This window comes from Anas platyrhynchos, chromosome 30 (assembly GCF_047663525.1).
Source record: "Anas platyrhynchos isolate ZD024472 breed Pekin duck chromosome 30, IASCAAS_PekinDuck_T2T, whole genome shotgun sequence".
In the NCBI taxonomy this organism is placed as follows: Eukaryota; Metazoa; Chordata; class Aves; order Anseriformes; family Anatidae; genus Anas; species Anas platyrhynchos.
Window position 1 is genome coordinate 4,859,491 of NC_092616.1, and position 22,044 is coordinate 4,881,534.

The 22,044-nt window shown below is 53.2% G+C and overlaps 4 protein-coding genes across 4 annotated transcripts in view; 3 read left to right on the top strand and 1 right to left on the bottom strand.

Annotated features, from left to right (window-relative positions):
• Window positions 1-22,044, top strand: part of LOC119712973 (uncharacterized) — a 672,213-nt gene that overhangs the window by 108,810 nt on the left and 541,359 nt on the right. The window lies entirely within an intron of this gene.
• LOC119715718 (olfactory receptor 14A16-like) lies at window positions 5,333-6,334 on the top strand. Its single transcript, XM_038173627.2, has one exon. The coding sequence runs from the start codon at window positions 5,348-5,350 to the stop codon at window positions 6,332-6,334; it is 987 nt and encodes a 328-aa protein (XP_038029555.2). The 5' UTR covers window positions 5,333-5,347.
• On the bottom strand, window positions 9,017-10,374 carry LOC139999948 (olfactory receptor 14C36-like). The gene has a single exon (XM_072029620.1). It carries the CDS (start codon window positions 10,330-10,332, stop codon window positions 9,397-9,399), a length of 936 nt encoding a protein of 311 aa, XP_071885721.1. The 5' UTR covers window positions 10,333-10,374; the 3' UTR covers window positions 9,017-9,396.
• Window positions 13,764-21,156, top strand: LOC113842055 (olfactory receptor 14C36-like). Its single transcript, XM_072029414.1, has 3 exons — window positions 13,764-13,946; window positions 19,455-19,530; window positions 20,546-21,156. The coding sequence occupies exons 1-3, from the start codon at window positions 13,764-13,766 to the stop codon at window positions 21,154-21,156; spliced, it is 870 nt and encodes a 289-aa protein (XP_071885515.1).

The window sequence follows — 22,044 nt, forward strand, 5'->3', positions numbered from 1 at the left end:
GCCACTGGCAAGCTGAACCAATGGGTGATGCTGGTTGCACTTTTGTGAGGGCAGATTTAAAAAAAGGGAAAAACCTGCTGGGCAACAGCAGCTGGGAGAGGGAGGTGTAAGAAATAGCCCTGCAGACAACAAGGTCACTGCAGAAAGAGGGCAAGAGGTGCTCCAGACACCAGAAGTTCCCCTTCAGCCCATGAAGAGGCCCCTGGTGGAGCAGGCTGTCCCCCTGCAACCCACGTGTCCCATGGAGGAGCAGATCCTGATGCTGCAGCCTGTGGAGGAGCCCACAGTGGAGTAGGTGAATATGGCCTAGAGGAGGCTGCAGCCCATAGAGTGCTATCGCTGAAGAAAACTCCAAATCTTGGGACCCCAAACAACCACTCAAAAAATATTTACTTCCCCTTTTTCTCTTTGAAGAGGGAGAGAGTGAATGGTGGTGGAGAAGGTCACCTGTGTATCAGGGTAAATCCACCATAGTACGGGCACGGGAAGGGTTCAGCACCAGAGCTGTGACCATCCAGAGATGGCATCTCAGCATCTAGGACATGCTCTGCCAGCCTGGCTGCACAGAAGAGAAGGAGCAGAGGTTCCCCTGAAAGAGATCAGTACAAGGGGAAGGTTTGATTTCCAACAGAGGCATTTCTGGCAAATTCCTGAGAGGCCTGTGGGAGCTGCAGGCCACAAAAGTGTCTGGGACACTGGACGTCCTTCCTCCCAGAGATCCCAGATCCCAAAGAGGCACAAGTTCCAAGGGAAAACTTGCCCTGGATTGTCCCCATCACAAGGAAGCTGAGCCATGCCCAGAGGAGCCCTGGGGCTCAGGACAGCCCTAGCATCAGCACCCAGGAATCTTGACTGCCACATTGTCCCCTGAGCCCAGAGGGGAACTTAGGAAATGCTCTTGTAGTAGCCAAAAGCCCTGTTCAGCCTCCCCCCAAAGCCCAGGACTTGCAGCTTTGGACAGCTGACAGCCACTGGGCCAGCCCTTGGGAAGGGTCTCCTGACACCCTCACCTTTGGAGAAGAGCTGCAGGAGCACCTGGAACATGGAAATCATGTCAGAAGTGATGGTCACCGTCCAGCAGCCCTCCATCTCACTTGCTGCTGGCCCTCAGCTCAGGACAAGGGATGCGCGCCCTGGCTCCTCAACCACAGCTCCTCTGCAAGGTGCCCCTGCTCCTCCCTCCGCCCGTCAGCGAGGGTTACCCAGTGCAAGCTTTCTGCCTGCTGACCCCACTCCTGGCCACACAAGGACAGCGCTGGGGAGCACCCAAGCAGTGCCCAGCAGGGACCAGGCCTTGCAGGGAAGTGCTGGCACTGCCACTGCTCCAGTGATGATATCTCAGTGATGCAGGGCTTCCCCCTATGACATCAGACCGTGTCATTAGAAGGCCTGTGAGGTCAGTAGCAAGGAGACATATTTTCCGGCATTTCTTGACAAATCCACCAGGAACATCTGCAGATGGTGGCAAAGCCCACGGAATAAAGGAAGTGGAGCACTGGAGTAGTCCCTGCTGTGTTCTTGTACTAAGATACCTCTGCTTTTGGGAGCTCTCCCAGGAAGGTAGGGTTTGAGTCTTTTCCTGGGGATGGGCTTTTTTCAAACGATGGGAGCGAAGGCGCCTGGGATGCATTATATGTGTTAGGATGCATTAGGATGTGTTATATGGAGGGAATTGCAGCACATTCCCGAGCCTCCCTCCCCTCATGTCCCACAAGGCTCTGTGCTCTGAGAAGGCCTCAGCACCCTCGCCCAGGACATCCTCGCTGCCATGCCACAGGTAGAGGTGGCACACGAGGGAATGGCAAACTTACCTTCAGCACCTCATGGTAAGGGAGAGGGGTAGTGCAGCACTGCAGATGAAGGGGAGAGTAGGGAGAACAGGTTGGGACAGATGCAGTGCACTCCTTAATGCTGACACAGCTTCCTTTCAGTGGGGATCCAGCTCCTCCTGCCTGTGCCCCAGGCTGAGGGCATTGGGGCACATCTGGGCTGCAGCACCTCAGCTGTGGCACAAGGGCCAAACTCAGACTTGTCCCAGATCTTTTGCTCAAGAGCCTGGGCATGCAAAGGCTTTCCATCACAGCAGATATGCTGCCGTGGATGGCAGATGGGCACAAAAGGATGAATTCAGGGGTCCCAAGGAGGGCAAGGCCTGGTGTTCCTGAGGCCAGAAGGAATCAGGCCTGGGCTGTGCTGCCCTGACAGCAGAGGGCATTTGTGGTGTTGGTGCAGCCCTGAGGGCCAGTGCTGGAGCTGTGACCGATCTCCAGGCACGAGAATGGGCTGCTGACAATGTCTTTGGATATGGGTATCCTGTGATCCAGGGACACAGAAAAAATCACTGTGTCTGGATAGTACCATCAGAGTGATTAACGGGTGGGGATGAGAAGCAGCAGCAGTGTTTGCAAGCTGAATGACAAAAAAAGGAAACTCTGGTGTGATGTGCCTCATATCTGTGCACTGCCTGCCTCTACCCGATAGAAGTGGGACAGACCTTGGCTCTCTGGGAAGCAGTCACTTGCTCATAAGCACCAGGTCTACCAGAGATGCCCTCAGGGGTGCCCTCTAAGTACCAGCTGTGAATGGCCAGAGCTGTCCTGTGGGTCTTGTGCTGCCCATGTCAGCTGCATGCTCCAGTGGTGCTGGGCAGCGTTGGCATCTCAGGTAGCACTGCAGGCCTGGAAGTGGCTTTAAATGGAGCGGCTGCCCCGAATTTGATTAAGCAATATAGGGATGTCCATGAGACAAGTGCCGTTACAGTCCCTGGAGATGGAGGGAAAACCAGATGGAGAAGAGGGAGAGAGAGACTCAGCTCTCCCTGTGGCACAGTTCTCCATTGGGTCAGGTGGATGCCTCTACATGCTGCCCTGAGCCTACTGAGGAGGGACAGGTTTAGTTGTCCTAAATGGGTGCATTTGCTGTCATTTCAGCTGGCCAAAGGCATCCCCCACCAGCCTCCAAGGGGATATCCCCATGTGCTGCCCTGTCCCTCATAGTACCTCCATGAGAGCTTGCAGATGCCTGCATGTACCTCTGCCCCCTGACATGTCACCAGGTGTTTGCAGCCCCCTGATTTCCTCCATCTCCATTAATGATCCTGGAGATGAAAAAAGGAGCACACCTGCAGCTGCCCATGTGGTGCACACCTGAAGTGAGGGCAGGCGAATCCCAGTTCCTATGTGCCTTGGGCAGGCATGGGTGTGAGCTGAGTGCCCTCCTAGCCACAGGATTAAAATCCAGCATGAGATGTCTTAACGGACTCTGCTGCCTGACTTTTTGGAGAAATGATCCTGTTGTCAAGAAGTGTGTGTGCCAGGTGAGGGAGGGGAGCCCAGGGATCCCTTCAGGCTGTTTGCCAGCAGGTTCCCCTGCAGCCCCAGGGCCATGTGCAGGGAGCCTGGTGGGGGGCAGAGCAAGGGAGGCCTTGGGCTGGGCCTCTGCTGCTGAGCTGGGCCGGGCTCCTGGGCCCAAGGGGAGCTCCTGGCAAGCGGGCAGCGCTGCAGAGAGACAGCTCTGCCCAGGATAAGTTCCTCTGCACAGCGCAGCAGGCCTGGGGGCACTGCCTGCAGAGACACAGTGCTTAAAGGCAGGCAGAAGTGGCAGCATGCCCAGAGCTCACTGGGGAAGAAGACTTCCCAGCCCTGCAACCGGTAAGTCTCTGGCTGGAGGGCAATGCAGCCGCAGTTCCTGGAGGCAGGAGAAGCTGGGGGTGCAGGCAGGGGTGTCCAGGGCTGTGGTGCAGAGCAGGGTCCCTGCTGTGGCCCAGGGGCTGTGTGCCGGGGCAGGGCCTCTGCCACCTGCCAGGCTCAGCACTCAGCCTGCCCGGGGAGCTGCCCAGGGCGCTGCGGGGAGAAGCTGCGGGTGGAAGGAGCCCCCCCTGGCAGGGCAGGGTCCTGCTGCTGGTGGGAGGCTGCTACCTGGGGCAGCCTGCTCACAGCTCCACAGTGCAGGCAGGATGTATCCACGGGGACTTTGAAAGAGCAGGGATAAAGGTGAGAATTCCTGTTCACTCTTAGCTTTCCAGACTCTCTGCTTACGTTTTTCTCTTCTTTGCCTCAGTGAGAAGAGAAATAAAGTCTGCTGTTTCAGGATAGGGGCTTTTACATCTAAGACTTCACAAGCAGCATTACAAGGACCACAGCAAGTCCCTTTCCTGCCTCTCAACCCCTAGAATGCTCCACCACCACTCACGCAGTGTCAGCAGGGTCTGCGTGACCTGGGCTCTAGGACATGTCCCCAGCGAGCTGCCCCTGGGCAGAGCCCTGCTGCCAGAAGGTGCCTGCAGGGCAGAGCTGAGCACCCAGCGGGTGGGATGGGGGCTGTGAGCTGCAGGCAGGAGGTGTGGGGACAGAGACCCAGCTGCAGGCAGGGACAGCTGCAGGCAGCAGAGCCATGGGCAGGGAATGGTAGGACAGTGCTAACAGAGTAGTCTGGCACCTCTCTGCCCTCTAGGTCACAGGATTGAGAACGCGACTCATAACATCAGCAGCAGAACCTCCAGCAGAGCAGAGTCTCCTGAGTTCTTGTCAGTCCCTCCCTGGCCTTGCCTCCCCTGGCAGAAGCCCTGTGCTATTTCTCTCTGTTCCTACACCTAGTGTTGCTGTTGTTGCTTTATGGCTCCCTGCAGATCTGGCTTTCAGCAGCAGCTCAAGCTCTGACCCTCTTGGTCCCACCACGCAGATCTGTCCTTAGAGGAAAGGTGCCCAAACCCCCTTCTAAACTCTGGGGCTTGGGGCAATGCAGTCTGGAGGGAAGGAAAAAGGTGAATCATCTTCCCAGACATTCTGGAGGCCACAATCATTGAGCAGTTCACTGTGGGCAACTCGACTGAGCCCTAAAGGAGTCTGGCTGAGACCAGGGTAGATGGACAGACTGGTTATCCTCACTGCACTTCACAAAATCCTCACAGGACATTCACAAAATCTCACCTGGAATGTAGGAAAAATGCCAGGGTTTTCTACCCTCAAAAGACTCCTCTGAGTGTCACAGATGCAGTTGGAACAAATTAAACCACAAATGCTGTTTGGCAGTCAAGAGTGTTGAGAATGGTAATGCTGGGAAGTCCACATATATCAGAGGTAGATTTAATCAGAGGTCTCTCCTGATTTCTTTATGTTTAGACCTGTAGGACAGGCGTGACTCCTCCAAAGTCCATAGCAGTGTCCCTACTCCCAGTAGCACTTGACTGTAGCACCATCCAAAGCTCAAACAACAGAGCAGGAGAAAAGTCCCAGAAATGGGAAAGTCACTGTAGGGGGTTTCAGTGAGACATGGATTAAGTTTTTCTCAGAGATCCCTCTCCTCATTATCACTGTCTTTCCTTCCTTGGATCATCCCTGTGTCTAGGATGTCTCAGATGTCCAACAGCAGCTCCATCACTGAGTTCCTCCTCCTGCCGTTCGCAGACACACGGGAGCTGCAGCTCCTGCACTTCGTGCTCTTCCTGGGCATCTACCTGGCTGCCCTCCTGGGCAACGGCCTCATCCTCACAGCCACAGCCTGCGACCACCGCCTCCACACCCCCATGTACTTCTTCCTCCTCAACCTCGCCCTCCTCGACCTGGGCTGCATCTCCACCACTGTCCCCAAAGCCATGGCCAATTCCCTCTGGGATACGAGGGCCATTTCCTATGCAGGATGTGTTGCACAGGTCTTTTCATTTATCTTCTTGATATCAGCAGAGTATTTTCTTCTCACTGTCATGTCCTATGACCGCTACATTGCCATCTGCAAGCCCCTGCACTACAGGACCCTCCTGGGTAGCAGCGCTTGTGCCCAGATGGCAGCAGCTGCCTGGGGCAGTGGCTTTCTCTATGCTCTGCTGCACACTGCCAATACATTTTCCCTGCCCCTCTGCCAAGGCAATGCTGTGGACCAGTTCTTCTGTGAAATCCCCCAGGTCCTCAAGCTCTCTTGCACAGACTCCTACCTCAGGGAAGCTGGGCTTCTCACGTTCACTTCCTTTTTGGGTTTTGGATGTTTTGTTTTCATTGTTCTGTCCTATGTGCAGATCTTCAGGGCTGTGCTGAGGATCCCCTCTGAGCAGGGCCGGCACAAATCCTTTTCCACATGCATCCCTCACCTCTCTGTTGTCTCACTCTTTTTCAGCACTGTCATATTTGCCTACCTGAAGCCCCCTTCCATCTCCTCCCCAAACCTGAACCTCATTGTGGCAGTTCTGTACTCAGTGCTGCCTCCAGTATTGAACCCCTTCATCTACAGCATGAGGAACCAGGATCTCAGGGATTCAATATGGAAACTGTTGATTGGGTTTTTATCTGTGGCCACAGACTGTCTACCTTTTTCTGCAAATGACTCCCAGCGTATGTCATGACAGGCACTCTTGCCTTTCTCTTTGGTGTTTGTTGATTTATTTGGTTGTTTTTCCTTTGTGTCCTTGTTGTAATGTTGTCTACACAGAAAAGCCCTTCACTTCCTTCTACCTGAGTATTCCCTTGTCTGTGTGACCTATGGTTTCAGTGAAAAAAGGCTCTCTGTGTATTTTATCAAAATAAATGAAGCTGGAGCAATTTCTTTCTCTGAGATCTATTTTCAGTGGATTAATAAACAGGAATAGTAAACCTTTTTCTCTCTGCAGCAGGTCAGGGCAGGCTGCCCTGGTCCTGGGTGGAAGGAGATGCCTGAAGACCCCCAGGAATGCTACGGAGGGGCTGAAGGCCTCTGAGGGTTTGCTGCAAGGAGAATGGGACACAGCAGGGGACACTGACCTCTGTATGCTTGTGCCATGGTACCAACATGAACTATTCCTGCTGAAGTTACAGTTAAAGAGGAAACAAAGGTAACACAGGGCCACTGCCGAATTTATCAGGAAGAGCTGTATAAAGATCAGAGTTTGTTAGCTTGTCGTCTTTGGCCTGACCCAAATGATGGGGGAGGTCTTTCCCAATCTACATGGCACTATGGTTCAATGATTCTGTGCGCCTAACATAAGTCACAATCATTGGAAGGCAGCCACTGCAGTCTGGGAACTCGAGACTACGGCCTGGACAAGACCATACGTTCTGCAAGGGATTCCTGTGGGAATGCACCATGCATCCTGGCACACTTGCCAGTGGATTGCTGGAGTTAACTACACTTGAAATGGCCATTGAGACCCTGAGAAACTCGTGTTGAGTTACATTTGACAAACTGAGGCTGAAAGACTCTAGAGCAGATGACTGTGAGTGGCTGTGGCAGAGCCCAGCAGCTTGTCCCAGTCTGGAAATATGCCCTCTTCCATTTAGGGAAATTAAAAGCGATTAATATGAACAGACCTTTCAGGTCAATCAGCATAGTAAGGGGAAATGATAGTTATTGTGCTGTAGGTGCAGCAGGCAATATGCCTCGGATTGGGCCTCAGAAGACTCAAGCAGATTAAATCCGGTTCATCCGTGAGCTAAGACAAATACTGCGAGCACAGTGAAGGACACGGAGTGGTGCCCTCCCATGAAGGAGGATGCAGAGCGCAGCTGTAAGAGGCATCTTGCTTGTGCCACAATCAACACCGGTTCAGCTGAAGTGAAAGCCCCAGTCCAGGACCAATGGAGTGAAGGTCCCTAGGCACAACTGCAGAAAGACTTTGCAAGGCCAGTGACAGCTTGAAACACCAAATGCATCTTGGTGGTAGTAGGTCCTTTTGGCACATGGGCAGATGTCCTCCCTGGCAAAACCACCACGGAGGCCACCACTGCAAAGCTGCTGCGTAACACCAACTTTTGTCCCTGGGGTCCAGACAGGGGAGAGGGAAGGGGAGAGGCAGGCCGTGGGGAGGGGGCTGGAGTGAGGTCACTGCCACTGCAGCAGCCTGATTGGCCCTCAGAAGGGCTGGCCGGCAGGCACTGTGACATCATCCCGCGCATCAGAGAGCCCCCTGGGCAGCAATGACGTCACTGCAGAGGGGAGGGCGAGGGGCTGGCAGAGCCCCATCGAGGGGCTGGCTGGGGGTCCCCTCTGCTGCAGCCACCTGGCGGCGTGGGGCAGGCAGGAGGGCAGGCAGGGCTCGTGGCCGCCTTGCTCAGGACGAGCCCTGGGTGAGCTGGGTGAGAAATCTGAGCCTTAGCTCCAGCAGAAGCTCTTCTCTTTGCTCTTGACTTTTCTTGGTAACACCACTTCCAGGTGAGCTCTGCCCTTGCTAAAACCATACCTCCATCTCCACCATAAATTTCTGTTTTGGAGCCTGTCCTTGCTGTCACCCCCTGGCAGATCCTTCGTGGCTCCTCTCAGCGCCCTGTCCCTGCATCGTCCCAGCCCCACTGCCCCACACATGGTCCCGCAGCCGTGCTGCCAAGGCGCTGCACATGGCAGTGCACATTCAGGGCTGGATGGATCTCCCCCCATTACAATCCTAATGGCATTAAGATTGTAATGTCATTAGGATTGTAATGTCCTAATGGTCCCCTCCTGCCATGGCCCTCCTTCCTTTGCAGCCTCCTCCAGCCCATGGCTCTGCCCTGACCCAGCCATGTCCCATGGGGGCATCTGCAGACAGCCCAGCTCCAGGTCTGCAGGGATGTGGGCCAGGACCAAGACCAGCACGGTTGGCCATTCCCCTGACACGGGTCCTGAGTGCCAGCTCTTGACCTCCCTGCGCCCTGCCCACCTCCCTGCCCTCTGCTCACCTGCCTGCCTTTTGCCCAGCCCAGTGGCACTAGCCCCATGTCAGTGCCTACTGTAAGTTGCTGCAGGGCTCTGGGCACTGCCATCACAGCCACAGCCCCTCTGAAGGCCACAGCAGCTCCTGGGGGCACAGAGGGCTCAGCCCCACAGATGCGGACATCCATGGCACAAGCGTACAGAGGTCAGTGTCCCCTGCTGTGCCCCCTGCTCTCTTCTGCAGAAGATCCTCAGAGGCTTGCCGCCCCTCCGTGCCATCCCTGGAGGTCCTCAAGCATCTCCCACTGCCCCAGGGCCAGGGCAGCCTGACCCGAGCTGCTGCAGCCAGAAGGGTGTTTGTTATTCCCATTACTTCCTGATCAGCTGAGAGTGGGTCTCAGACAAAGAAGTTGTTTTGGTTTCATTTATTTTGTTTAAATACACAAAGGCTCTGGCTCCTTATTTATGCAAAGCCTCAGGGTCACACAAGATATGCATCAGGCTGGCTGTGGCTCCGCGCAGCCTACTTTAGTGCTTGGCAATCCTGCCCAGAACAGAGGGGCTGAAATTACATGACCTTTAGGGTCCTTTTCATGAGTCTCTTATATGTTGGTAATTGAGTACAGCAGGATGAAAAACAGCATTTCTTTATGGAAAACATTATCACACAGGGAAAAAGAAAAACAAAACCAAACAAATACTTCCAGAAGTTAAGACAGGCTTTCCATGTCTTTACATAAACTGTAATTCATCTGAAGAAGGAAAGAAGCAGTTTATAGCTGCAGAAAGGCACAATGAGTTTCCTCAGCATATCCTGAAATACATCCATGACATCACTTTCCTAATGGCATTCTTGAGCTCCTGGTTCCTCATGCTGTAGATGAGGGGGTTCATTGCTGGGGGCATCACCGAGTACAGGAAAGCCATCACTAGGCTCAGGGATGGGGAGGCGTTGGAAGGGGGCTTCAGGTAGGCAAACATGGCAGTGGTGAGAAACAGAAAGACCACAGCCAGGTGAGGGAGGCATGTGGAGAAGAGTTTGTGCTGGCCCTGCTCAGAGGGCATCCTCAGCACAGCCCTGAAGATCTGTACATAGGAGAAAAGAATGAAAACAAAACACCCCCAAAACAGAAAACCATTAAATGTGAGAAGCTCAATTTCCCTGAGGTAGGAGTGTGAGCAAGAGAGCTTGAGGATCTGGGGGATTTCACAGAAGAATTGGTCCAGAGCATTACCTTGGCAGAGGGGCAGGGAAAATGCATTGGCAGTGTGCATAACAGCATTGAGAACCCCACTACCCCAGGCAGCTGCTGCCATCTGGACACAAGACCTGCTGCACAGGAGGCTCCTGTAATGCAGAGGCTTGCAGATGGCAACATAGCGGTCATAGGACATGACAGTGAGAAGAAAATACTCTGCTGATATCAAGAAGACAAACAGAAAGACCTGTGCAGCACATCCCGAGTAGGAAATGGCCCTGGTGTCCCAGAGGGAATTGGCCATGGCTTTGGGGACAGTTGTAGAGATGCAGCCCAGGTCAAGGAGGGCGAGGTTGAGGAGGAAGAAGTACATGGGGGTGTGGAGGCGGTGGTCGCAGGCTACAGTGGTGACGATGAGGCCGTTGCCCAGGAGGGCAGCCAGGTAGATGCCCAGGAAGAGCGCGAAGTGCAGGAGCTGCAGCTCCCACGTCTCTGCAAATGGTAGGAGGAGGAACTCAGCGATGGAGCTGCTGTTGGACATTTGATTCCTCTGGGCGTGGGGACCTGTCTGAGGAGGAAAATACAGCAAGATATTATGCCAGACTCTGTGAGGAAAACTTGATTTTTTGTACAAACCTGGGAATAGTGTGCTGAGGTCAAAATAATCCAATTTCAATGTGCAGATCTCCAAACTCCTCAGATATTGGGGGTTGTCTCAGTTCTCCCCACGTAGCAAGAGACAGACAGATCCTTGCATCTGACCTAGTCAAAATGTCCAGTAGCATTTCCATGCCCTTATCTCTCACGTGTCTTCTCCATGGATAGCACAGAGCTGCTATGGCAGAGCTGTGCCCTAGTGGAGGACAGCCTGCAGCCCAGCAGAACCCTTGCAGGAAAAGAGTGGAATGCCCTAAACATGGGGTGACCCAAACACAGAGACAGCTCATTCACAGCCCTACACATAGCATTTCCACAACCCTACGCGTCAGGAAGGGACATGGATGCTTTCCCTCCATTAACATATCTGCATGGCAGAATGTGCAGGATCTGTGTCTGAGCTGCATCTGAATTATCCTCTACATCGCTGACTCCACAGGCAACTCATGAAAAAGTTCCCATGCAATTATGTCTAGACATCTGTGCTGGGGGAGGGGAAGAGTCCAGGAGGCTGTACTATGGAAGGCATCAGCAATGCAGGGATGGCAGGGAGGTGCCCAAATCGCCTCTGCCATGCGGATTCTGGGAGCAGCTCCCTCTCATTCTCTGCGAACAGTTCTGCAGCCTACAGCTGTCCCTGCCTGCAGCTGGGTCTCTGTCCCCACGCCTCCTGCCTGCAGCTCACAGCCCCCATCCCACCCGCTGGGTGTTCAGCTCTGCCCTGCAGACACCTCCTGGCAGCAGGGCTCTGCCCAGGGACAGCTTGCTGGGGGCACATCCCAGGTCACAAAGACCCTGCTGACACTGCATAGGTGGTAATGGAGCTTTCTGTGGGCAGTAAAGGGACGTGTTACACTTCTTGGAATGCTCGTCGTGAAGGCTTAGGAATCTTAGTATCTCTTTAGAAAAAAAAAAAAAAAAAAAAAAAAAAAAAGCCTCTATTTTCAATTCCACAAGGATGAAGAAGAGAAAACTGAAAGCAGAGGCTAAAGAAATATGAGAGTGAAGTTCCCTTCGAAATTCCCTTGGTGTGCTGTGGAGCTGTGAGCAGGCTGCTGAAGGGAGCAGCCTCCCACCAGCAGCAGGACCCTGCCCTGCCAGGGGGGGCTCCTTCCACCCGCAGCTTCTCCCCTCAGCGCCCTGGGCAGCTCCCCGGGCAGGCTGAGTGCTGAGCCTGGCAGGCGGCAGAGGCCCTGCCCCGGCACACAGCCCCTGGGGCACAGCAGGGAACCTGCTCTGCATCACAGCCCTGGACACCCCTGCCTGCACCCCCGGCTTCTCCTGCCTCCACGAACTGCGGCTGCATTGCCCTCCAGCCAGAGACTTACCGGGTGCAGGGCTGGGAAGTCTTCTCCCGCAGGGAGCTCTGGGCATGCTGCCACTTCTGCCTGCCTTTAAGCACTGTGTCTCTGCAGGCAGTGCCCCCAGCCCAGCTGCGCTGTGCAGAGGAGCTGCTCCTGGGCAGAGCTGTCTCTCTGCAGCGCTGCCCGCTTGCCAGGAGCTCCCCTTGGGCCCAGGAGCCCGGCCCAGCTCAGCAGCAGAGGCCCAGCCCAAGGCCTCCCTTGCTCTGCCCCCCACCAGGCTCCCTGCACATGGCCCTGGGGCTCCAGGGCTCACGGCTCCAGGATGGCAGCAGGGTCTCCCCTGGGGAAAACACTTGCAAGCAGACAAAGCAAACACTGACTGGCCCTCTCTAAACACTTTGCTGACTGATTCCTGCAGCAGGAATTGCCCTAACTGGGTGTGTAGGGGTACAAGACATGCCAAAGTTCCTCTCTGTATTTCAAATTATTCATCAATGAAGTGGATGATGTGCACCCCCAGCACCTTTGTTGATGACACAAAGCTGGGAGGAGTATCTGAGATCCCAAAGGGCTCTGCTGCCATTCAGAGGGACCTCAGCACGGTAGAGAGATGAGGCTGGGCACTGACCAGCAGGAGAGCAGCTCTGCAGAGAGAGACCTCGGAGTCCTGGGGGACAGTATGCTGAGCATGAGACAGCAATCTGCCCTTGTGGCCTAGAAGGTCAATGGGATACTGGGTGCATTCGGAAGGGTGTTCTGCAGCAGGCCAAGAGAGGTGATCCTCCCCCTCTACTCAGCCTGTACTGGTGATTGGCGTTATTCCTCCCTAGGAAGGAGACACCACCTTTTCTTTGTGATGTCAAATGCATGAGAAGCCCAACAGGGTCAGAAAAGTGGCCATTTAGTTGCAGAAGAAGCAATAGGGATGGATTCTCCTGAAATGCTACTTATTCCTTGACAGAGCGGCACACTGCAACAGCCATGGTGACAGCCTGGCAGCCTTGTGTCTGGGTATTCCTGTGAGATCAGCCAAATGGGATGAAGGATTTGTTCCTGTCCCTTCTGTTGTGAGAGGGGTTTTGCCTCTCAGCAGAGCATATCGCTGTTGCCTAGGCTCCTTCTGTGAGTGGCATCTGCCATTGGGGCCCAGAGATGTGCAAAGTCTTGGTTCTCTTGCTTTCCAACATCCTCTGGCATTCAGTCAACACAAAGCAACCCAAGGTCTTCACCACAGCTGGTCATCATGGAAAGGCACTGTGACTCCTTGCAACTGGCTTCAGTAATTCTGCCTTTGCTTATGTCAATTGTGATTGCCTACATTATTTCAGACTCTTCTAGAGGTGACTTTGGAGTATGGGAATTCTCTATACAAATACAAAAGAGCTTTGATATTTTAGCTTGTGCTCAATGACTTTGGTCCTAGAACATTGCAGGTTATTGAATCAAAGCCTGGAATATCTTAGAGCCAATCACACACTGGCCTATAGTGTGTTGGTTATGGAAAATACTCTGGTGGGGGACTTCAACTTCCCAAATGTCTGGTGGAAAGACAACACAGACAACACCCGAAAACTTGTGTTGAGCCACGTGTGATAAACTCAGATGGAAAGACTCAAGAACAGGTAACTCTGAATGGCTGTGGCACAGCCCAGAAGCTTGCCCCAGTCTGGGAATATGCCCCTGTCCAACTATGGAAATTATAAGGCATTAATATGAACAGACCCATCAGGTCAGTCAGCATAGTAAGGGGAAGTAATAGTTATTGTGCTGTAGGTGCAGAAGGCAATAAGCCTTGGATTGAGCCTCAGAAGACTCAAGGACATCTAATGCAGTTCATCCATGAGCTAAGACAAACACTGTGAGCAGAGTGAAGGACACTTCGAGCAGAGGAGATGGGCAACTGGCATGGCTGAGCAAGGAGCTGCTGCTTAAACTGAGGGAAAAATAGGAAAATGTACAAGAAGTGGAAGGAGGGTTGTATTGCTTGGGAGGAATACGGGGTGTCAACTAGATGTGTAGAGACGGGACCAGGAAAGCCAAGCCACAGACGGAGCTGAACTTGGCAAGGGACGTGAAGAAGAACAAGAAGGGGTTCTACGGATACATAGGCAGGAGGAGACAGCCCAAGGAGAGTGTTCCCCCTCTGATAAACAAGGTGGGAGAACTGGCTTCCTCAGACATGGAAAAAGCTGAGGTACTCAATAAGTGCTTTGCCTCAGTCTTCACTCGTGGTCAAGTTTCCTGTGTCTCTCAGGACCCTGAACCTTGAGGAGAGGGTGAGAGGAGCAGATTCTGTCCCACTGTGACAGTGGAACAAGTCCAGGACTGCCTAATGAAACTGGATGTATACAAGTCCATGGGACCAGAGGGTATACATCCCAGGGTGCTGAGAGAGATGGCTGATGTGGTTGCTGAGCCGCTCTCCATCACATTCGAAAAATCATGGCTGTTGGGTGAAGCCCCCAGGGACTGGAAAAAGGGAAACATGACTCCCATTTTTAAGAAAGGGAAAACAGAAGAACTGGGGAACTACAGGCTGGTGATCCTCACCTCTGTGCCTGATATGATCACGGAGCAGTCCCTCCTGGAACACATCTTAAGGCATGCATGAGATAAAGAGGTGATTTGAGACAGCCAGTATGGCTTCACCAAAGGCAGATCTTGCCTAACCAATCTGGTGGCCTTCTATGATGGAGTGATGGCATCAGTGGACAAAGGAAGGGCTACGAATATCATCTACCTGGACTTGAGCAAAGCTTTTGATATGGTCCCTCACCACATTCGTCTCTCTAAATTGGAGAGGTATAGATTTGAAGGACGGCCTGTTAGGTGGATCAAGAATTGGTTGGCTGGTCGCAGCCAAAGTGTTGTGGTCAATAGTTCTATGTCTGGGTGGAGGCTGGTCACAAGTGGTGTCCCTCAGGGGTCGGTCTTGGAGCTGGTGCTCTTCAACATCTTTATCAATGACATGGGTGATGGAATCGAGTGCATCCTCAGCAAGTTTGCAGATGACACCAAGCTGAGCGGTGCAGTTGATACAATAGAGGGAAGGGATGCCATCCAGAGGGACCTGGACAGGCTGGAGTACTGGGTCCATGAGAACCTAATGAGGTTCAACAAGGCCAAGTGCAAGACGTTGCACTTGGACTTGGGCCATCCCAGGTCTTTATATAGACTGGGCAAAGAAGAAATTGAGAGTAGCCTTGTGGAGAAGGACTTTAGGGTCCTGCTGGGCGAGAAGCTGCACATGAGCCAGCAGCATGCGCTTGTTGCCTGGAAGGCCAGCTGTGTCCTGGGCTGCATTAAAAAGGAGTGGCCAGGAGGGAGAGGGCTGTGACTGTCCCCCTCTACTCTATTATTGTGAGACCCCACCTGAATACTGCGTACAGGCCTGAGGCCCCCAGCACAAGAAGGATGTGGAGCTCTTGGAATGGATCCAGAGGAGGGCCACTCAGATGATCAGAGGGCTAAAGCATCTCCCCTATGCAGAAAGGTTGAAGGAAGTGGTCTTGTTTAGCTTGAAGAAGAGAAGGCTCCACTAAGACCTCATTGTAACCTTCCAGTACTTGAAGGGAGTGTATAAACAGGAGTGGGAAATGCCTGTTCATATGTGTTGGTAGTGATAGGACAAGGGGGAATGGTTTTAAAGTAAGACAAGGGAGGTTTAGACTAGAAATTAGGAGAGCTTTTTTCCCTCAGAGGGTGGTGAGACACTAGAACATGTTGCCCAGAGAGGTTGTGGATGCCCCATCCCTGGAGGCATTCAAGGCCTTGCTGTATGTGTCTCTGGGCATCCTGCTCTGATGGTTGGCAACCCTGCCCAGAGCAGGGGGGTTGAAAGTAGGTGATTTTTAAGGTCCTTTTCAACCCAGGACATTCCATGATTCTATGACTCTATGCCTTTCCTCCTAGAGACAGATCCCAAAGAGGCATCACCTCCCAGGGAAACCTGTTCCTGGATTGTCCCCCATAGCAAGGAGGCATGCCTAGAGAAGCCCTAGGGATAAGGGCATCCCTAGCATCAGGACCCAGCAGTCCTGGCTGCCACATTGTCCCCTCAGGTCAGAGGGACACTCAGGCAGGGCTCTCACAGCAGCCAACAGCCTTCTCCAGCCTCCCACCAAAGCCCAGAAATTGCAGCTTTGGATAGCTGACAGCTCTTGAGACGCATCTTGGAAAGGGGCTCCTGACACCCTCACCTTTGGAGTAGAGCTGCAGGAGCACTGGGAACAGGGAAGTCAGGTCAGAGGTGATGGTCACCCTCCAGCAGCCCTCCATCTCGCTTGCTGCTGGCCCTCAGCTCAGGACAAGGGATGCGCGCCCTGGCTCCTCAACCACAGCTCCTCTGCAAGGTGCCCCTGCTCCTCCCTCCGCCCGTCAGCGAGGGTCGCCCAGTGCAAGCTTGCTGCCTGCTGACCCCACTCCTGGCCACAGAAGGACAGCGCTGGGGAGCACCCAAGCAGTGCCCAGCACGGACCAGGCCTTGCAGGGAAGGGGAGCACTGCCGCTGCTCCAGTGCTTATATCCTGGTGATGCAGGGCATCCCCTGTGACATCAGCCCATGTCATTATAAGGCCTGTGAGGTCAGCAGCAAGGAGATGGCACAGCTCAGGAGAGAGATGACAGATTTCCCTTCTTGTCCTGAGAAACAGCCACTTCCCTTCTGCCCAGTTCTTTTCGGGATCAGGAACAGATCAGGGACATCTCCAAATGCTGGCAAAGGCCATGGAGCAAAGGAAGTGGAGCCTTGGAGAAATCACTACTGCCCCCTTATACCACCATGCTTCTGCTGTTGGGAGCCCTCCCATGATGGTTGGGTTTGAGGCTTGTCCTGGGGCTTGGCTTTTTCAAAAGATGGGAGCAAAGGCACCTGGGATGGAACAGCCCCTCGGTGTGCCTGAACTCCTAACTGCATGTAACTCACTTCTGAAAGAAGGATGTGTTTTACAGAGTGATTTGGGGTACATGCCAGGGCCTCAGCACCATCCCCCAGTCTGCCATGCAGGAGGCAGAGGTGGTACACGAGGGAAGGGCAGACGTACCCTCAACATGTCATGATGAGAGAGAGGAGTAGGGCAGCGCTGCAGACAAAAAGGGGAGTGGGGAGAATGGTCTAGGATGGATGCCATGCTCCCCTGTAGGCTGCCACAGCCTCCCCATGGCCCACAGCTTTGGGCCTTCAGAGGAGGTGGAGACCACAGAAGGGGCTGAGGTGGGGGGGCAGCCTGTCCCTTGCAGCTGGGCTGCCAGATCTGCCTGCAGGAGACCACTTGTGTCTCTGTGTCCACAGTGGAGGAGGAACCCATCCTGATTTAGGATCTAAACTCTCTCATTTCAGGAGACCTGTGGCATGCTGAAGGCAGAACTACAGCCCCTGACCGTACTGCACGCAGATGTACCTGGTCCCGTGTCAGCTGGACCATGTCAAGTGGGCTGCAGGGAAACATAAGGCTGAGCCTGTGCAGCTCATCTCTTTCCATGTGCTGAAAAGCAACTGGACTACCACATGTCTTGTGCAAGAGGAGTGTCAAGACACAGGTTTTCCTGTTTGCAAGTGCCAGATCCTGGTGAACATCACCTAGGTTGGCCCATCTGACACCTGTGCACAGAAGCTTTCTCCAAGAACCCATAGAAACCATGGGGAATGTTTGAACCAAGCAGTGTCCCTTTCCTGTGGTTGGCAGAGTGAATAAAGTCCCCCACAGTGACATGGAGTCATTGAACTCAACTTACTCCAATGGCTTCCACAAGACTTTGCCCACTTCTTCAGCCTGGCTGCAGACATTTACCTCCTGCCATGCTGTCACCCTGACCGGCTTTTGTACTCAAACCATAAGGGCTCCCCCAGTCTGCTGCCCAGTCCATAGAAGAGATCCATGCATCCAGACAGATTCTTCACATGGAGCAACCTCTCCATGTGAAGAATTGGATCATGCCCAATTGTGTCTTCTGAAGAAGCTGCACCCATTCAGCATGATCATGCTGTACCCCTGACTGGCTCTCCTCTGACCTTCACCCACAAGGGCTCTCCCAGCCTGCTGCCAATTCCATGGACAGGAAAAAGGAAGGTGAATCTTATACAGATTTTATTAACTTTATGTTTATTTTAGGAGAGGTGATTCTGCTGTCAAGAAGTGTGTATGCCAAGTGAGAGAAGGAACCCCAGGGATTCCTTCAGGCTGTTTCCCAGCAGGTTCCCCTGCAGCCCCAGGGCCATGTGCAGGGAGCCTGGTGGGGGGCAGAGCAAGGGAGGCCTTGGGCTGGGCCTCTGCTGCTGAGCTGGGCCGGGCTCCTGGGCCCAAGGGGAGCTCCTGGCAAGCGGGCAGTGCTGCAGAGAGACAGCTCTGCCCAGGAGCAGCTCCTCTGCACAGCGCAGCAGGGCTGGGGGCACTGCCTGCAGCTGGCACTTGGAGGGGAGAAAAGGGAGAGTTGTTAAAGACTGTGTGGAGTGTTAGAAATCTGAGAGTATATGGAAAAGCAATGCTTGCAACCCTTAACACGGTAAGTCGAAGTGCATTGCAATGCACTGGAGTATCCTGGATGTGCCCTAGACCTGGATTGTTCCAGAGCAGATGAGGCTGTAGGCAGATCGTGTCTATTTCTTGTAGAGAAGGACATGCTCCAGCTCAGGGGTTCCCTGCCGTACAGTCGTTGTCCAGGCCCCAAGGGCTCCCCTGTCGTGGGCCAGCTGCACACTGTGAAGCAGGGGGTGCAGGCAGGGGTGTCCAGGGCTGTGGTGCAGAGCAGGGTCCCTGCTGTGGCCCAGGGGCTGTGTGCCGGGGCAGGGCCTCTGCCACCTGCCAGGCTCAGCACTCAGCCTGCCCGGGGAGCTGCCCAGGGTGCTGCGGGGAGAAGCTGCGGGTGGAAGGAGCCCCCCAGCAATGCAGGGTCCTGCTGCTGGAGGGGGGCTGCTGCCTGGGGCAGCTTGCTCACAGCTCCACATCAAACCAAGGGAATTTCAAAGGGAACTTCACTCTCATATTTTCTTAGCCTCTGCTTTCAGTTTTCTCTTCTTCTGGCTCACTGTGAATAGAAATAGAAGCTGTTATTTCCAAGAAGTGACTGAGACTTATATGTCATAAGAACGAAATTTACAAGGACCCCCAGCAAGTCCCTTTCCTGCCCCTCAGCCCCTAGAAAGCTCCACCACCCCTTGCACAGTGTCAGCAGGGTCTGTGTGCCCTGGGCTCTAGGACATGTCCCCAGCGAGCTGCCCCTGGACAGAGCCCTGTTGCCAGGAGGTGTCTGCAGGGCAGAGCTGAGCACCCAGTGGGTGGGATGGGGGCTGTGAGCTGCAGGCAGGACGCGTGGGGACAGAGACCCAGCTGCAGGCACGGACAGCTGCAGGCAGCAGAGCAATGGGCAGGGAATGGTAGGACGGTGCTAACGGAGTAGTCTCGCACCTCTCTGTCTGCCCTCTAGCCCACAGGATTCAGCACATGACTCATAACCTCCGTACCAGGATCTCACTCACAGCAGGTGCTTCTGAGTTCCTGTTGGTCCCTGGCCTTGCCTCCCCTGGCAGAAGCCCTGTGCTATTCCTCTCTCTTCTTAGACCTGCAGCTGCTGTTCTTGCTTTATGGCTCCCTGCAGATCTGGCTTTCAGCTGCACTGACCCTCTTTGTCCCGCCACGCAGATGTGTCCATAGGAGGACGGTGCCCAGAGTTCCCCTTCTAACCTGTGGGGCTCTCGGCATTGCAGTCTGTGGGGCAGGGACAAAGCCGTATTTCCTTCCAGGGACTTTCTGAGGCCACAATCATTGAGCAGTTCAATGTGGGTAACGTGACTGAGCCCTAGAGGAGTCCAGTTGAGACCAGGGTAGATGGCAGACTGGCTATCCTCACTACACTAAGGACAGTCACTTTGCCTGTCAAGAGCTCACCTGGTACACCTTACAAATGCCAGTGTTTTCTACCCTCTAAAAATGCTTCTGAGGGAGACACAACCAGAACAAAGTAAATCACAAGTACTGTTCATCAGTAAAGAGTGTTGAGAGTGGTAATGCTGTCAAGTCCAATATATCAGAGGTAGATTTAATCAGAGATCACTCCTGGTTTCTTTTCATGTAGAGCTGTAGGACAGGTCTGAATCCTCCAGCACCCACAGCACAGACTGCTGCTCCCAGGGGCACATTCCTCCAGAACCAACCAGACCTCAAACAAGGGAGCAGCACAAAGGTCTCTCTCAAAGGGGAAAGTCACTGCAGGGGAGTTTGGATGGGAAGATAATTTTTTTTTCTTTTGATTTGTTTTATTTTGGTTCAGAGTTGTCTCTCCTATTTATCCCTGTCTTTTCTTCCTTAGGTAGTCCCATTTGTCCAGGAGGATCAGATGTCCAACAGCAGCTCCATCACCGAGTTCCTCCTCCTGCCATTCGCAGACATGTGGGAGCTGCAGCTCCTGCACTTCACGCTCTTCCTGGGCATCTACCTGGCTGCCCTCCTGGGCAACGGCCTCATCCTCACCGCCGTAGCCTGCGACCACCGCCTCCACACCCCCATGTACTTCTTCCTCCTCAACCTCGCCCTCCTCGACCTGGGCTGCATCTCCACCACAGTCCCCAAAGCCATGGCCAATTCTCTGTGGGACACCAGGGCCATTTCCTACTCGGGATGTGCTGCACAGGTCTTTTCTTTTTCTTTTTCTTTTTCTTTTTCTTTTTCTTTTTCTTTTTCTTTTTCTTTTTCTTTTTCTTTTTCTTTTTCTTTTTCTTTTTCTTTTTCTTTTTCTTTTTCTTTTTCTTTTTCTTTTTCTTTTTCTTTTTCTTTTTCTTTTTCTTTTTCTTTTTCGCAGAGTTTTCTATTATCACTATCATGTCCTACAACCGCTACGTTGCCATCTGCAAGCCCCTGCACTATGGAACCCTCCTGAGTAGCAGAGCTTGTGCCCAGATGGCAGCAGCTGCCTGGGGCAGTGGGGTTCTCTATGCTCTGCTGCATACAGCCAGTACATTTTCACTGCCCCTCTGCAGAGGCAATGCTGTGGACCAATTCTTTTGTGAAATCCCCCAGATCCTCAAGCTCTCCTGTTCGTCCTTATACCACAGCGAAACTGGGCTTCTCACATTTAGTGTTTTTGTGTTTTTGGGGTGTTTTGTGTTCATTGTGCTCTCCTATGTGCAGATTTTCAGGTCTGTGCTGAGGATCCCCTCTGTGCAGGGACGGCACAAAGCCTTTTCCACATGCGTCCCTCACCTGGCTGTGGTCTGCTTGTTTCTCAGTACTGGCATATTTGCCTGCCTGAAGCCCCCCTCAATCTCCTCACCATCCCTGAACCTGTCAGTGGCAGTTCTCTACTCGGTGCTGCCTCAAGTATTGAACCCCTTCATCTACAGCATGAGGAATCAGGAGCTCAAGAATTGTATTAGACAAGTGATGTCATGGATATTTTTCAGGATGTTCTGAGGAAATTGATGGGATCTTTCAGCAGCTATAGACTCCTTCGTTTCTTGTGCAGGTAAAGTGTAGTTTTTCTCATGACAGGGCAAGGCTCGATTTACTTCTACAGTAATATTGCTGGTTTTTGTTTGTTTGTTTGGTTGGTTGGTTTGTTTTGTTTTCCTTGTGATGTTTTCCACAGAGAAATACTGTTCTTCATCCCCTTGTGCTCAAGTAGCAACATTTCTTGTGTGACACTGAGGCTCTGCATAAACGAGGAGCCAGCCTCTCTGTATTTAAAAAATAGAAATCAAGCTACAATAACTTCTTTGTCTGGACTCCACTCTCAGCAGATCAGGAAGTAATGGGAACACTTGTCACACTTGTCTGGCTGCAGCAGGTCTGGGCAGGCTGCCCTGGCCCTGGGTTTGTCAGGAGCTGCCTGAGGACCCCCAGGGATGGCATGGAGGGGCTGCAGCCCTCTGAGGATGTGCTGCAGAGAAGAGCTGGGGACACAGCAGGGGACACTGACCTCTATTTGCTGGTGCCATGGCTGTCCCATCTCTGGAGCTGAGCTCTTTGTGTCCCAAGGAGCTACTGTGCCCTTCAGCTGAACCTGCAATAATCATGGCACAACAGAAACCTCTTACAGCTTCACTTTGCATCCTCCTTCATGGTAGGGCACCACTCCGTGTCCTTCGCTCTGCTCACGGTGTTTGTCTTAGCTCATGGATGAACCAGATTTGATCTGCTTGAGTCTTCTGAGGCCCAAACCAATGCCTATTGCCTGCTGCACCTACAGCACAATAACTATTCCTTCCCCTTACTATGCTGACTGACCTGATGGGTCTGTTCATATTAATCCTTTTTAATTTCCCTAGACGGAAGGGGACATATTCCCAGACTGCTGGGCTC